Raw genomic sequence first — 14638 nt, 5'->3', positions numbered from 1 at the left:
GCTATGAAATTTGTTGGCAGCTAAATTGTTTGCACTCTGATGCTAACAAATTAACCCAGCTTTACTGGAGTGGATAAGAGTTGCAATCACATCTTGAATTCTTTTACTAAAACAGCCACTAGACTCTTTAAATCCCCATTAATAAGGAAGATTAGATGTTACTATAATTCAGGTTCTGATATTACATTTGGCCAGTAGAGGGATGACTATATTATGGGCATTGCAGAGAAAGAGACTTAATGTGATATGTTTCAAAGCATTCTGATACAGGGAAATAAAATTATGGGCTAACATATGTTTTATACAGTTCAGTGGGAAATCTGTATATTGCCAGATTTTCCATTCTTCATCATTTCAACCACTTCTTTTAATTTCATTTTCCTGTTAAGACTGCTAAATAAATTTTGTTTTTCCCAGGAGCCAACTGAGGTAGATCTAGGGACAGAAGAACCAAGCATCTCCTGCTGTAACAGAACTCTGTAATTTTTAAAACAAAACTTCTCCCTTGTACATTGTGTGACATTTCTACATGCATAGTACAATGTTTATCTTCAAATAATGGAGCAAAACTCTTGAATTATTGCATGCAAATAGCATATTGAATTTTTCATTTTGTTTTAAGTGTCTGTGTTGCAAATATACAGTACATATGTGAATTCTGCAGAGGTCACCAACCTTTCTTGGTTGGCAGACCAGAGGGAAAGGGAGGGGGAAGCACGGGGCTGCAAGCATGCGCCTAATGCAAACGGGGCAGGGCTAGTGCTTGCGTGATACTCGCTAGCCCTGCCCCATTCTTGTGCACAGTGCCCTGTTTCTGCACCCTGAAGCGCAGTGTTGGCCTGTTTTCACGCACTGAGGTGCAGCAGCATCCCATTTTTGCACTCTGAAGCACAGCGGCAACCCTTTTTCACGCCCTGAGGCACGGCAACGGCCTGTTTTTGCACCACGCGGCACGGCGTCTTGTTTTCACGCCCTGCAGTGAGGCGCTGGCACAAGTGTGTGTGTGCGCATGCACAACCCAGCCTCTCCCATGGCCTGGTGGCCAGCAGCCCACAGCCCACTACCGGGCCGTGGCCCACAGGTTGGGGACCCCTGTTTTAAAGGATAGGCATACATATCAGTGTTATTGTGTATAAAAACCTGACAGCTTTACATAATATGATAATTGCTTGTCTTTCTGTTGTGAGGTCATCTGCACTTCAAAATCTTTGTTAAGATATTGTCTTTTGAGACAATACTTGTAAGGGTATTGCTAAGCAACAGTTCTCAGTAATAATAATAATAATAATAATAATAATAATAATAATAATAATAATAACAACAACAACAACAACAACAACAACAACAACAAAAACAACAACAACAACAATAATAATGATAAAGTTGGAAGGTACCTTGGAGGTCATCTAGTCCAACCCCCTGCTCAGGCAGGAAACCCTATACCATTTCGGACAAATGGCTGTCCAGTTTCTTCTTAAAAACTTCCAGTGTTGGCGCATTCACCGCTTCTGGAGACAGGTTGTTCTACTGGTTAATTGTTCTAACCGTCAGGAAGTTTCTCCTTAGTTCTAGGTTGCTTCTCTCTTTGGTTAGCTTCCACCCGTTGCTCCTTGTCCTGCCTTCAGGCGCTTTGGAAAATAGCTTGACTCCCTCTTCTTTGTGGCAACCCCTGAGATATTGGAACACTGCTATCATGTCCCCCCTCATCCTTCTCTTTGTTAAACTAGACATACCCAATTCCAGCAACTGTTCCTTATATGTTTTAGGCTCCAGTCCCCTAATCATCTTTGTTGCTCTTCTCTGTGTTCCAGTGTTCCTTATACTGGAATTGTTGAGAATTATCTAATCATAGGGACTGCATATATTGCTTCTGTGTGCATGTATGCATGTTTCTGTTGTCCCCTCAATGGTGTCTCAGTGTTTGTATCTGCACAATGGGAAGTACAGAATAGGCTCTATATACTCTGTCCTGGGTCATGTAAACAGGAAGGTGGCGGTTTAGAAAGGAGCAATCAGCATTAGGGGAATTTTAGAATTTTTCCTCTAACCCTCTCAGCTTGATCTACATACATTCTAATCTATACCATTTTTTAACCCAGTTGCATGAAATTATCCTTCTGACAGAAAGACTCCCAAACACCATTACATAATTTCTTTCCAACATTCTTTCTGAAATGAAGGGGGGGAGGGGGAAATAAAACAGGAGTAGGGGAGGGGAAAGACAATCTTACAATCCTTCATGTACTTACAGTTCTTAGAAGTTCTGCAAAATAATTTGTTATGGATCTTCTTTTTCACAAGCCTGAGTTTTTCATTTGTAGCAAGATCTAAATATGTTCAATTTTTTGTGAGCTGTCTAGAAGGATTTTTACTAGAAATCCAGTTTGTTTTCCTAGTTTTGTATTTCTCTTCTTTATCTGTTTTACTCTGCATTCCCATGCAGCAGTGTATTGATAACAGAAGTGATTGCTTGCAGAAGGCTTTGGAAAATTGAGCTGAGGGCTACAGTTTGCCCACTTCTGTTATGATTTAAGAGCTGTCCAGTCAAACTACAATTTGTAGATAAAAATGAAATGAGAGAATGCAGTCCTTGAAATTTCTCATCAGTAAATATGACGGATACTATCTTCCCTGATGAAATACATTAGTCTCATTGGCACATAACTTCAACCTCTAATGTGGTTTGTTTGGTTTTGGATTAGTGTGATACATGATCATATCCATTACAATTTAGCATTATATTACAACTTAGTGTTATATGGATTGCATTCCCTCCAGAGTTGTATTCAATTGCCACTCTTTATGCTTTTAGGGAAGGAATCAAGATCTTCTTTAGCCAGGGCTTTTCAATTAAGTTAGTTTTAACAGCAGTTTTAATTGTTTCTGTGACATTCTAATTGCTTATGATTTGTTGTTTACTTTTAATTGCCATGAGTGCTGCTAGCAAATAAATAAAAACACCGACAAGTAGACATTACTTGTTCAATGAAACAAGATTTTAAAAATCCTGACTTAATAATATATATATAAACAGAGCAGGTATTTGATAGTACCTTTTCTATTGTATCTTGCTGTGTTTGTAGTGTTATCATACAATGATTGCGTCAAAAAAAACTGTCATGCAAATGATGGTCTAAATTTTGTTATTAAAATAATACACTGGACCCATGCCTAAAATGTCAGCATGTGTTTCCTGTTTAAATTTCAGCCTATTCAAATCCTTTTTTTTTTTTTTTGTGATTGGAGGATGACAATAACCATGTTTTTAATTCATCTTTTCTTCCAATTAATGAGGCCAAATCTCAGTCAAATAGACTTTTATCCTAGTTGGGCTATTAGACATACTGTTCCCTGACCTGTTTGGATGATGAGACATGCTGTTTCATGACATCCTAACTGCAGCGATAATTGGAAACAAAGGAAGGATTTAATGTTTTATAGCTTTCTTGCACAAAACAAGATGAGAAAATGGCTGAAACTGATCGTATGCCTTTTCTCAGTGTTCATTCTAATTAAAGTTACTTCACACTGTTATATGGAATCCTAGGAGATAAACAATACTACTATTGCTTCCTTTCATTCAGAAGAATTCTGAATATTAGAGAACCCCTTCTGACATGTTTATAGTATACATGTTGCTTTTTCATACATCAAGTTTTAATTAAATGATCTTGTATTCATACTTTATTATTGGTTATGTTCTGATAATTAGTCTGTTTAATTGCTAAATATATTTTTCCATATCACTGTTTTATTTTTATTTTTTTTTAAAATGACAATTAATATGGTATTTTATACATTAAATAAAAAAGCAGCCCAACAACCACCCACCCACCCATTTCAATTAACGGATTAATTGATAATTTCAATTAATGGATTATGTTGTCTGAGCTTTGAAGCTTAGTAAGGTCAGACCTGATCAATATTTGGATAAAAGACTTCCAGATGCACTGCACACAGATTATAGACTAGATTATGAAATGGGGAAAAGATTCATAGAAGAATACAGGAAAACATATGCTGACATTTTAGGTAAAGATCCAGTATATTCTTTTAATTAGAGATGTGGGGCAGCATCTGTATGCCCCCATTTTTAATATACAAATGATTGTGTACTAACATAATCATCAAAACAAAATGTTAAACATGAGAATTCAAAGCCTTTAGAAGTTTAGAGGAAAGGGCTCCTCCCTTCCCTTCCCAGGTGGTCTACAAGCAGGAGAGAGAGTGGATTAAAACTATAAAGTAACAGGTGGTCATGAGGAAAAACTTCCTGACTGCAAATTTTGAGTTAGCAAAAAAGGCTGCCTAATGAAGTGGTAAATTCTCCTTTACTAGAGGTTTGGGTAGTCATCTGTCAGAGATTCTGTACAGGGGGCAGATTAATGTCTAAGATTTATTCCAGTTTTATGATTTTCTGATTCCACTGTTTATAACAACATCCTATAGTATGTGTTAATTTCTGTCAATAGATCAATATTTAGTACAGTCACACAGACCAGCAAAATTAATTTCTGTATTTTAAGTCTGTTGTGCTATTTTGATGATAATTAAAAATACCTTTAGCAAAACTTGCTGTTGCCTTTCTTCAAAAGGACTAGAGTGAATTCTAACCTGAATTAGAAGTTGAATTAACTCTTCAATCAGTATCAGAAGAATATGATTTGGCTCACAAAACATATAATATTCTCCATTTTGGTTTAGCCACATCATGGTTTGGCACAATGAATGAACATTGTGGAGGAGCCCTGGTAGCGCAGGAGCTGTGGGTGGGTGGTGCAGTGGTTAGAATGCAGTATAGCAGCCAAATTCTGCCCACAGCCTGGAGTTCGATCTTGATGGGCTCAAAGTTGACTTAGCCTTCCATCCTTCTGAGGTCGGTAAAATGAGGACTCAGATCACTGGGGACAATATGCTCACATTGTAAGCCGCCCAGAGAGTGCTGTAGTATTAACATAACCTGAAGGATTGGAAAGAAGTTCAATTTAATTCAGAATTCTGTTTCCAGAAGTAAACAGTCATAACCCTCTGAAAATTTATAGCAAATTTAATAATAAGAAAAGAATATAAAATAGCTCGGTCTAGCTCTCCTCTGAAATGCTTCAATCTCTTGATATTCCGTGTCCTGGAAGACGCGAACATAAAGATTCCATTTAACTACAGGAGCTAATTGACACAGCAGTTATTTTTTATAAAGTTGTCTACAATATTGGTCATTACCAATTGTATCATATTTTACCTTTAATCTATATTATTGTGTCCTTTAAGGTTCTGATGACCTAGACAAGGCAGAATAATTTGGCAATGATCTGAACTATAAAAGAGTTGACCACTATTATTATATTAGCATAGCTGAATTCTGTAGGAATTCTCTAGAATCATACTGGGAAACTAAATGTTTGGATTTCACTACTGGCACTAAATTTTTTTGCAAATGCCAGCAATGCACAATTTACTTAATTAAAGGAACACTGAATATTCTTTAAGTGTGTAGGTGAGGAGTTTCCCTCTATGTGCTTACTGTTCATTGTGTTGGTAAGGAATTTTAAGAAATCAGATTAGCTTTTGTTTGCATACAGTACAATGAAATATTTTCTCAATAATCTTTGTATCCGTCTCTTCAGCATGCTGATGAATTTGAAATATAGCAATCCGTCTTCTATCTTTGTCATACATTTTAAAGTATGATTGAAAACTAGCACATGACATATTAATTGAGACTTAAATTCTTTTCTTCAAGGTCTGATAACATGTATAAAAATAGAATTGAGAAAGATTGGATGCTGAATTCTGTGTAGTCTGTCAACACCTGAATGCCTTTACAGTTCCCCTGTCAGGAATAGATTACATATTAAACTCTAATCAAGCCCTCCTTTTTAGATGGTGTGTATTTATATGTGATCTCTGGTTAAAGTTTCCTTTACTCTATTGGAAGTGCTTAATTTTTTCCCATAGCAATGGAATACAATATTATCATCATTTTTTGGTCCCTAATTGGTTCAGTGCTGTTTTTTCACTCTGAACTTCATTTCATACAATATAAAATTCTTATATGAAAGCATCTGCCTAAAAATTTAAATCTTGGTATATTATATGTAAATTGGAATTAATGATATTCCCATAACTGTATATATTATTGTGTTTACACAGGATGGAATCTTTCTCAACTTTGCTTATCCTACACAATGATTTTACATTTTCCCTATACAGTGGTTTTACATTTTTCCAAGATCATTTGTTCACAGCCCGATGTTTCAGAGCCATGATTCTTCTCTGGAAAATTTTTTTCAGACCCTGTGACTCAATTCCTAATGATATGAGTACTTTGTATCATAGCTTCAAGGACACCCTCCTTCACCATTTTAATTTTTTCTTGGATAAAGCAGGGGGCAAAGTATCAATCTACTATTTCAGTCAGTGCATGTGATTAGTGATGCTCCTTTGTGATCAATTGTCTGTTCAGGATTACCAGCAAAAAATTCTCTTCTTTTAAAAAGTTCTCTCTTCCTTTCTTTTAAAAAAATTATTTGCTAAGGACTTTAAAGTATGCTGTTGAGTCAGTATAGTTCTTGAACTTTCTCCCTTTTTTGTTCATCTTGGAGAATAAGAATTGAGGGGATTACTTACAGTGAACATACTGAAATGTAATTAACTTGTGAGAATCTTTCCCATTTATAAAATGGTTAAGTTGTCAAGGCATCAGATTTTTAAGCACCACTACCAAACCTCCTAGTTGGTTAGTAAGTCACCACAGCCTTCTGTGAAGTACTGTCATAGTTTGGGGATGATGACAGACTTTAGGCAGGAAACTGTACAAAAGAAAATTCTCTTTGGCCAGAATTTTTCTCCTATCTTTGGTCGGCTGGCTATTTGGGACAAACCCTTTATAACTTTTTACTTTGCACCCATAAATTGAAAACTCACATTTAAATGGTTTTGAAGCCTCTTCTGGTTCCCTTTACTCAGCTCTTTGTCTCATTCATACACCATTCTTTGGTTCCACTCCTCTTCATTTCTTGTAGCCTCCATGTTGTGTTCACTTCGCCAATCCATCTTTGTCTTCTGTTTCCACTTCTGTCTTTATTCAACATGCTTTTTTATTTTCTCTATATCTGCTGAGTTGATTCTCTCCATTGTTAAAAGAAGACTCTCTTTTCTTCACCTTCTCTTTTATGTTCTCCATTTTCTTTCTAATTTTGTTTCTCCTCACTGGTACATTTTTCCTCTGTACAGTACCTGCACATTTGCTCTCTCTTTCATTTCATTTATAACTTCATTTATACCAAAAACTCCTTGCTTTCTGAAAGGCTCTTTCATGCCCAAACATCTTTGCAATAAACTATTTTCACAGCCCTTTTATTATGAGCTTGGACAAGGAAAAGGTTTGAATTGAGGAGCGGAGAAAAGAAAATATTCCTGTCTTTAAACAGGAGTAAAAAGGGGATCCAGATAACAACCTATCTTGTTATTGAGAAATTCTGCAACAAAGTTTTCAGCCATCAGTTTGTAGGATTTAGAAAATAATAGATAGCATAGTAGTAGTCTATTTCTTCCCACATCTGAGGAGAGCCTGGTATTCTTCCCCTTGCAAAGCCTGAACAGCCATCTTATTTAGCTTTTGAGGCTTACAATAATTGTTCTTCATCCCAAAGCATATATGGGGAAGCTCTGGAATCTTCTGAAGTTCATACTTAGTTCTCCATCATTTGATTGAAAAATATGTATCAAATAGATCTATATCAGTTTATGCTGTCTTTATAGATCTCAAGGTAGCTTTTATATGGTTACAAGGACTAAGCTATGGGAGAAGCTGGAAGCTACTTCAATTGATCACAGGCTTCTCCATCTGTTCAATGTGCCTGCCATACTAAAACATCCCTCAAGGTGAGGTGCAATATGCAAAGGTCCCTATTGAGGTCAGTTGAAACTCAAAAGGGGGTTAAATAGGGGTGCATTTTGGCCCCCTTGCTTTTCAACTTTTATGTAAATGACGTAAAATCATTAAATAAACCCAATTACCACCACCCCCCCCCAAAATAGGTGACTAAAGCATTGCCCTGCTGCTCTATGCAGATGATGCTGTGATCCTCTGCAGGGTTAGGCCTAAAAGAGCCTTGCAAGCTCTCATCCAGTATTGCAATTACAATAAACTGGACATAAGGTTATAATAAACAAAGGTTATGGCTTTTTGCAAAAAGGCCAAAACTCTATTCATGGTATCTTAATGATCATAATATAGAGCAGGTAACCAACTTTAAGTACCTAGGGGTGGTCATCCATGCCACTGGGTCAAGAAAAGCACATGGAGACTATGTGGCTGCCTCTGGCCAAAGATCATTGAATGCCATCCTAAACTTTTTCTGCACAAAGGGAGGACACTATGTTTCAGCCGCAATTAAGCTCTTTCTGACCAAGTCGCTACCACAGCTTCTCTACTACGGGACCTTGCTCAGACCCTCAGCTTCATGATTCACACCTATGGAAAGAGTTCAATCTAAATTTATTAGAGCAATTCTCCAGATGTCGTGTTGTGCCTCAAATGCACTTCTGTGCCTGGAGACAGGATTGATAAAAGTCAAAGCAAGAATCTGTATAGGTTCTTTAAATCTCTTAAATTTCTTTTCACAAGGCCTTGCTCCATTAATCCTCCAAGACAAATTTTCCTCATCATGGATCAAGGCAGTCGAGTCCAACCTTGTCAAACTAGGCTTCTCTCCAGCCTCAATACTCAAATTGGACTACGGCCAAGCAAAACAGACCTTGAGACAAAAGGTAGAGGACATCGAGAGGCAAGCGTACTTAGGGATAGCTCCGCTGTTTTTGGCTTCAGACTCTATTAGATATGTTATTACTCCCACCAGTTATCTTAGCCAGTTGGAGTCAGCAAACCATTGGAAAGCATTTTTGCTCACATAGTGCCGCGTGCTTCCATCGGCCATCCTATACGGCAAGTATAAAAAGATACCATTGACTGAAAGACTCTGCTCCTGTGGCTCAGTGGAGGTGGAGACCATTGGACACATACTCCTTTGATGCTCTTTCTATAGAGATATTTGAAAAAACGATATCCTCCCAATAATCGATAGGTATCCTGGCCATTCTGACACTACTTATCTACAGTGGCTGCTTAAGGATGAACAGGCTGTGATTACAGCGCAGATGGCTAGATTCTGCACAGCAGCACTGGGGATTCGTCAGAACCATAAATAAGATAAATATTATTTTTAGATCTTTTAAAAAAAAAATTATTTTAAAATTAATTTTATTATATGTGTTCTTATTCATCATTAGATCATGCTCTGCATTTTTATATATGTATGTAAGTAGCCTACAATTGGATATTTTACTGTTTCTGGCCATATGGCTGTAATAAACTGATTTTATTTGTTCTGAAACTCCCCCCCCCCAAAGAGCTATTCTTAACAAGCATGGCCCTTTATATCACATTTCTTCATCTTTATGTTGCTTCCACCTGGTTTCTTCTGTCTTCTGGGACATATTGTGCTATTGTTGTCCTTTTGCAAATGTCTTATCCTATCCCATAATTCTTCGTTTTCCTTGATAACAAAATAATTGAGTTGGAAGGGACCTTGGAAGTGTTCTAGTCCAACCCCCTGCTCAAACAGGAGACCCTATACCATTCCAGACAAGTGACTATCCAGTCTCTTCTTAAAAGCCTCCAGTGATGAGAACACCACCAACACCATCACCACCACCACAACAACAAAATAATGATGATGATGATGATGATGATGATGATGATGATGATGATGATGATGGAAAGGACCTTGGAGGTCATCTAGTCCAACCCCCTGCTCAGGCAGAAAACCCTATACCATTCCAGACAAATGGCTGTCCAGTCTCTTCTTAAAAACTTCCAGTGTTGGAGTGTTCACAGCTTCTGGAGGCAGGTTGTTCCACTGATTAATTGTTCTAACTCTCAGAAGATTTCTCCTTAGTTCTAAGTTGCTTCTCTCTTTGGTTATTTTCCATCCATTGTTTCTTGTCCTGCCTTCTGAAGGCAAGTTGTTCCATTGGATAATTGTTCTTACTGTTAGAAAATTTCTTATTAGTTCTAGTTAACTTCTCTCATTGATTAGTTTCCATCCATTGTTTCTTGTCTTGCCTTTAGGTGCTTTGGAGAATAGCTTGACTCCCTCTTCTCTATGGCAACCATTGAGATATTGGAACTCTGCTATCATGTCACCCTAGTCCTTCTTTCACTAGACTAGTCATACCCAATTCCTGCAGCCGTTCTTCATATGTTTTAGCCTTCAGCCCTCTAATCATCTTTGTTACTCTTTTCTGCACTCTTTCCAGAGTCTCAACATCTTTTTTATAATATGGTGACCAAAATTGGATGGAGTTTTCTAAGTGTGGTCTTGCTAAGGCTTTATGAAGCGGTACTAGTACTTCATGTGATCCTATCCCTCTGTTAATGCTGCATAGGATTATATTGGCTTTTTTGGCTGCTGCTGCATACTGCCAGCTCATATTTAAGTAATTGTCCATTAGGACTCCAAATTCCTTTTCACAGTTACTGCTATTGAGCCAGGTTTCACCTAATCTGTATCTGTACATTTGGTTTTTCTTGCCTAAGTGTAAAACCTTACTTTTCTCACCATTGAATTTCATTTTGTTAGCAAGGGTCCAATGTTCAAGTCTGTCGAGATCCATCTGGATTTTGAGCCTATCTTCTAGGGTCTTGGCTATTCCTGCCAGTTTAGTGTTGTCTGCAAATCTGATGAGTTCTCCTTCTTGTCATGGCCCCATTGGAGCCCGGGTCTGAGGAGGAGGAGGAGGAGATGGAGATAGAGATGGGGCTGACAGAGGGAGATGGTGCTGCCTCTCTGGCCCCGGAGGAATGACCAGAGGAGGAGGAGGAAGAGGAGGAAGAGGAAGAGGCAATCCTTGGTCCCTCAAGCTTTGGAAGGGTCACCAGGGAGGAAGAAAGGGCATTGAATGACCAAGCGAGGGGAGGAGGAGAGGGACAGGGCAGGCAGCAGAGCAGAGGAGTGACCGAGCTCCAGAGATGAGCAACTGCCTCTCCCACCTGATCCCCAAGTGCGGAGAATGGAGAGGAGGCAGAGTCAGCGCAGGGCGACACGACTACTCGGGAGGAGGGTGCCCCACGCCTCTTCACAAGGTTCACCTGGGGAATAAAATTTAAACAGACGCCATGGGGAGGGGCTTTTATCAGGAAGAAGTATTGCATTTTTCTAGCCACAATTGCTGTTACTCACATCCTGCTGTCTGGCCTGGCCTGGCCTGGTGGGACTTTGCAGTGACATAGCTTTGCTCCGGGTTATGCTGCAATTCCAGTGAACCCTCCATGCGATCAGGACACCCAGTGACCAAGCTTCCTGAATTGTGCTGCTCCCCTGGACGTCTAGCAGCCAGGAACTATTGGAGGGGTGTGTGTGTGTGTGTGTTTAGAGCTTGCTCTTGGACTTGCAGTGAACGGTGGGAATTTTGGGAGAAAGTTGGAGCAATAAAATGGAATTAATCCTTCACTTCAGCTGTGTCGCTTCCGTGCTCAGTCCCGGGTCATAATACTTCTATTCCCTCTTCTAAATAGTTTATGAAGATGTTGAGTACTGGACCTATAATGGAACCTTGGGGTACCGCACTGCTTACTTCCTCCATGTAGATAAGTTGGAGGTTTGTCTCTAGTCTTTTCATCTTTTCTTCCAGGGGGAACCAGTTAGCCTCTACTTGCATTATTTGTATATGGCACATCCATGGCAAATCCTCTGCAGGTCACAAGCATCATTCTACATCCATGTTTCTCAGATTAGCAGAATAATTAGGATAATAAAAAGAAAAAAATACTTTCCTATTGATATCTACTACCATCTTCTCATTTGTTCTCCCTGTACACTTACCAAGATGCTATGATTGGAGCAAAAAATAGATGGTTGTACAGTATATTGTGTGACTTCAGAGGCAGATTTGCCACTTATTGAATCCACTTCTGTTTTCCATTTTCCATCAAAGGTCAAAAAATAGCATTTAAAAAAAAGTTTTCTCAGCCACGATGACATGTGATGCCTTCTTTTTCCTGAAATGCCAAGCTCTCAATTTATATATCAAAGACAATTTATTTATACAAAGACCATGAAGAATTTTTAATTAGACATAAGGTGAGTTAGAGACAATGACTCTACCTTGAAGGAATTGAAAAACACCCTGATTTTTCCAATTGTGCATTGGCTTCAGGGTTTGTAGAGTTAAAGCACAACCCAAGAGAGCTGTAATGAAAAAAAAATTCAGTGCTGGGAATTATTAAGAAAAAATATGCAAAAATATAACAGTTATGTTCAGCTAAAAACACAACGCAGGAAAGAACATGGAATATCCTTTCTGCATATTGATCTTTTTTTAAAAAAGCATTTAGCCCTTGTCAATGTTTTTTAATCAAACTTTTCTCACTTATTCTTTAAAGTGAAGATATTGAACAGGGTAGTAATGCCTGAAGAGGCACTTCTGAATTAAATTGCTTAATTTTCCCTATGTCTGTATCGAGGAAAAAAATTCTATAATCTTAATTCAATTATTTTGTTATTTTGTTTCTAGGTTAACAAAGCCATTATCCTTTGCAGACTGTGTCGGAGATGAGCTACCATGGGGATGGGAAGCTGCATACGATCGTCAGATTGGTGTCTACTATATTGACCACATAAACCGTAAGTGTTTTCTGTAAGTGCTTTATTGATTATATAAGAAGGCTTATCGAGATTAGACTCTGCTGTTAGACTCTTAACAAGGACTTGAAAACAGAAGATTTCTTATGAGACAGTTGAAACTCCCCACAGCAATTCACTTGGTTTATTTTCTTAGGAAAAACATTATAGCTTCCACTGCTGCTGCTTTTCCTCCTACTTCATTTTGTTAGTGCTGTTATATCCTATCAAGTGCATTTCAGAATTACTTAGAATTGTCTATTAACCTTAAACTTTCATGTTACCAATTAAAACATTGTTTTCTGTTTGTGTAAGCAACTCCCCAGGTTTTGACAAAACATTCTAATTAATCCCACAAATCTGCTTTTTTATCAGTGACAAAACTAGGAGATGTTGAAGTACTTTCTAAGAAATATATCCTACAAAATTGCATTACAATTATATCAATTTCCCTATGTTCTTGTTATTTAGGCTTTCAGTAATTGTAGAGATGGTCAAAGTGGCACCAAATATATAAAAAAGAAATTGTAAGAGCAATCTGATGGAAATCTCAAAACTCTTCAGAACAGTAATAAATAATAATTTAAAAAAAAATTAGGTGGAAAAGAAGCTGTAAGATTCAGAACTGGTCAACTATATCCTAAAGCAGTATAAGTGGTCCTCACTTAACTATGATAATTGGGACCGACAACTCCATTGCTAAATTACACAGTTGTAAAGCATGATGTTACATGACCATGCCAACTTATGACAGCACTTGCTGTAGCTACAATTACTGTTGTTAGGCAAATCCTGCATAATTGCATCGTCTCACATGATCACCATTTGTAACTTTCTACCAACTTCCCCATTAACTTTGCTTGTCAGAACCCAGCAATGAAAGTCTCAAATGGTGATCATGTGACAATGAGACACTGTGACCATTATAATTATAAGCCAGTTGCCAAGCAATTGAATCATGATCACCTTCTGCGAGAAAGCTGCAACAGCCATATCTATGAGGAACAGTCATAAGTCTCCTTCATTCAGCGCTGTTGTAACTTTGAATGGTTGCTGAACAAGTAGTCATTCAGCAAGGACTACTTGTAGAGTGAGGGCTAAATCTAAATCTAGTCCAAAATTGTAGGGCAGGAGGGATGAGAGTGGAAGATGACTAAAGTGGTCAGAAACCCGAGCAGTAGCCTACAATGAGCCAGCAATCTATTGAAGGTTTCACTTGCATTAATATGTCTACTGACATAACTTTCCTACTCCTTATTTGTGTATTTACTATAAATGTGAGAGGTATACAGTCCTGTAGTGGTGCAATACAATGTTATTCTTGGATGAGTTCCGATAGATTTCATGAGAGATCTAAGAGACAATATGGAATGGTGATTTAAGTGTTACAGTGGTGGGGAACCCAGAATCTAGTCTAATCTCAGCCATGGAAGTTTACTGTGTTACGTTGGCCCAATTACCCCCATTTAGCTCAACTATCTTACAGAATTGTTGTTGAGGAGGAGAAAAATTAGAGTAAGGAAATGCTTTGTATGCATCTTGAACTCCTGTTAGAAAATATGAGATCCAAATGTAATAAAAAATAAATAAAGTCATTTGTAAAGACCCATAGCAGCAATTAGTTAATTGATGTTATTAATTTTAGTTTTAATACATTATATTATTTTTAGAGGGCATGATGGCTCAGCGGTTAAAGATACTGAACTTGTCACAGCCCAGATTTGAGACCCGAGTTCCGTGCAACGGGGTGAGCTCCTGTTACTTGCCCCAGCTCCTGCCAACCTAGCAGATTGAAAGTATGCAAATGCAAGTAAATAAATAGGTACCACTTTGGTGGGAAGGTAACAGCATTCCATGCACCTCAGTGTACAGTCATGCTGGCCACATGACCACAAAAGTGTCTTTGGACCACAGTGCCTCCCTTGGCTAAGAAACGGAGATGAGCATTGCCCTCT

At 38.1% G+C, this 14638-nt stretch overlaps 1 protein-coding gene across 1 annotated transcript in view; it reads left to right on the top strand.

Annotated features, from left to right (window-relative positions):
* WWC2 (WW and C2 domain containing 2) overlaps nucleotides 1–14638 on the top strand; it is a 135498-nt gene that overhangs the window by 37578 nt on the left and 83282 nt on the right. The window contains exon 2 of the mRNA XM_015831813.2: nucleotides 12577–12686. Coding sequence (XP_015687299.1) covers nucleotides 12577–12686 — 110 coding nt within the window. The remainder of the gene's footprint in view (nucleotides 1–12576; nucleotides 12687–14638) is intronic.

The sequence above is a fragment of the Protobothrops mucrosquamatus genome, unplaced genomic scaffold (assembly GCF_001527695.2).
Source record: "Protobothrops mucrosquamatus isolate PMUCROS unplaced genomic scaffold, P.Mucros_1.0 scaffold_280, whole genome shotgun sequence".
Taxonomy (NCBI): Eukaryota; Metazoa; Chordata; class Lepidosauria; order Squamata; family Viperidae; genus Protobothrops; species Protobothrops mucrosquamatus.
Note: the sequence above shows the minus strand (reverse complement) of the source record. Positions and strands in the feature narration are given on the sequence as shown.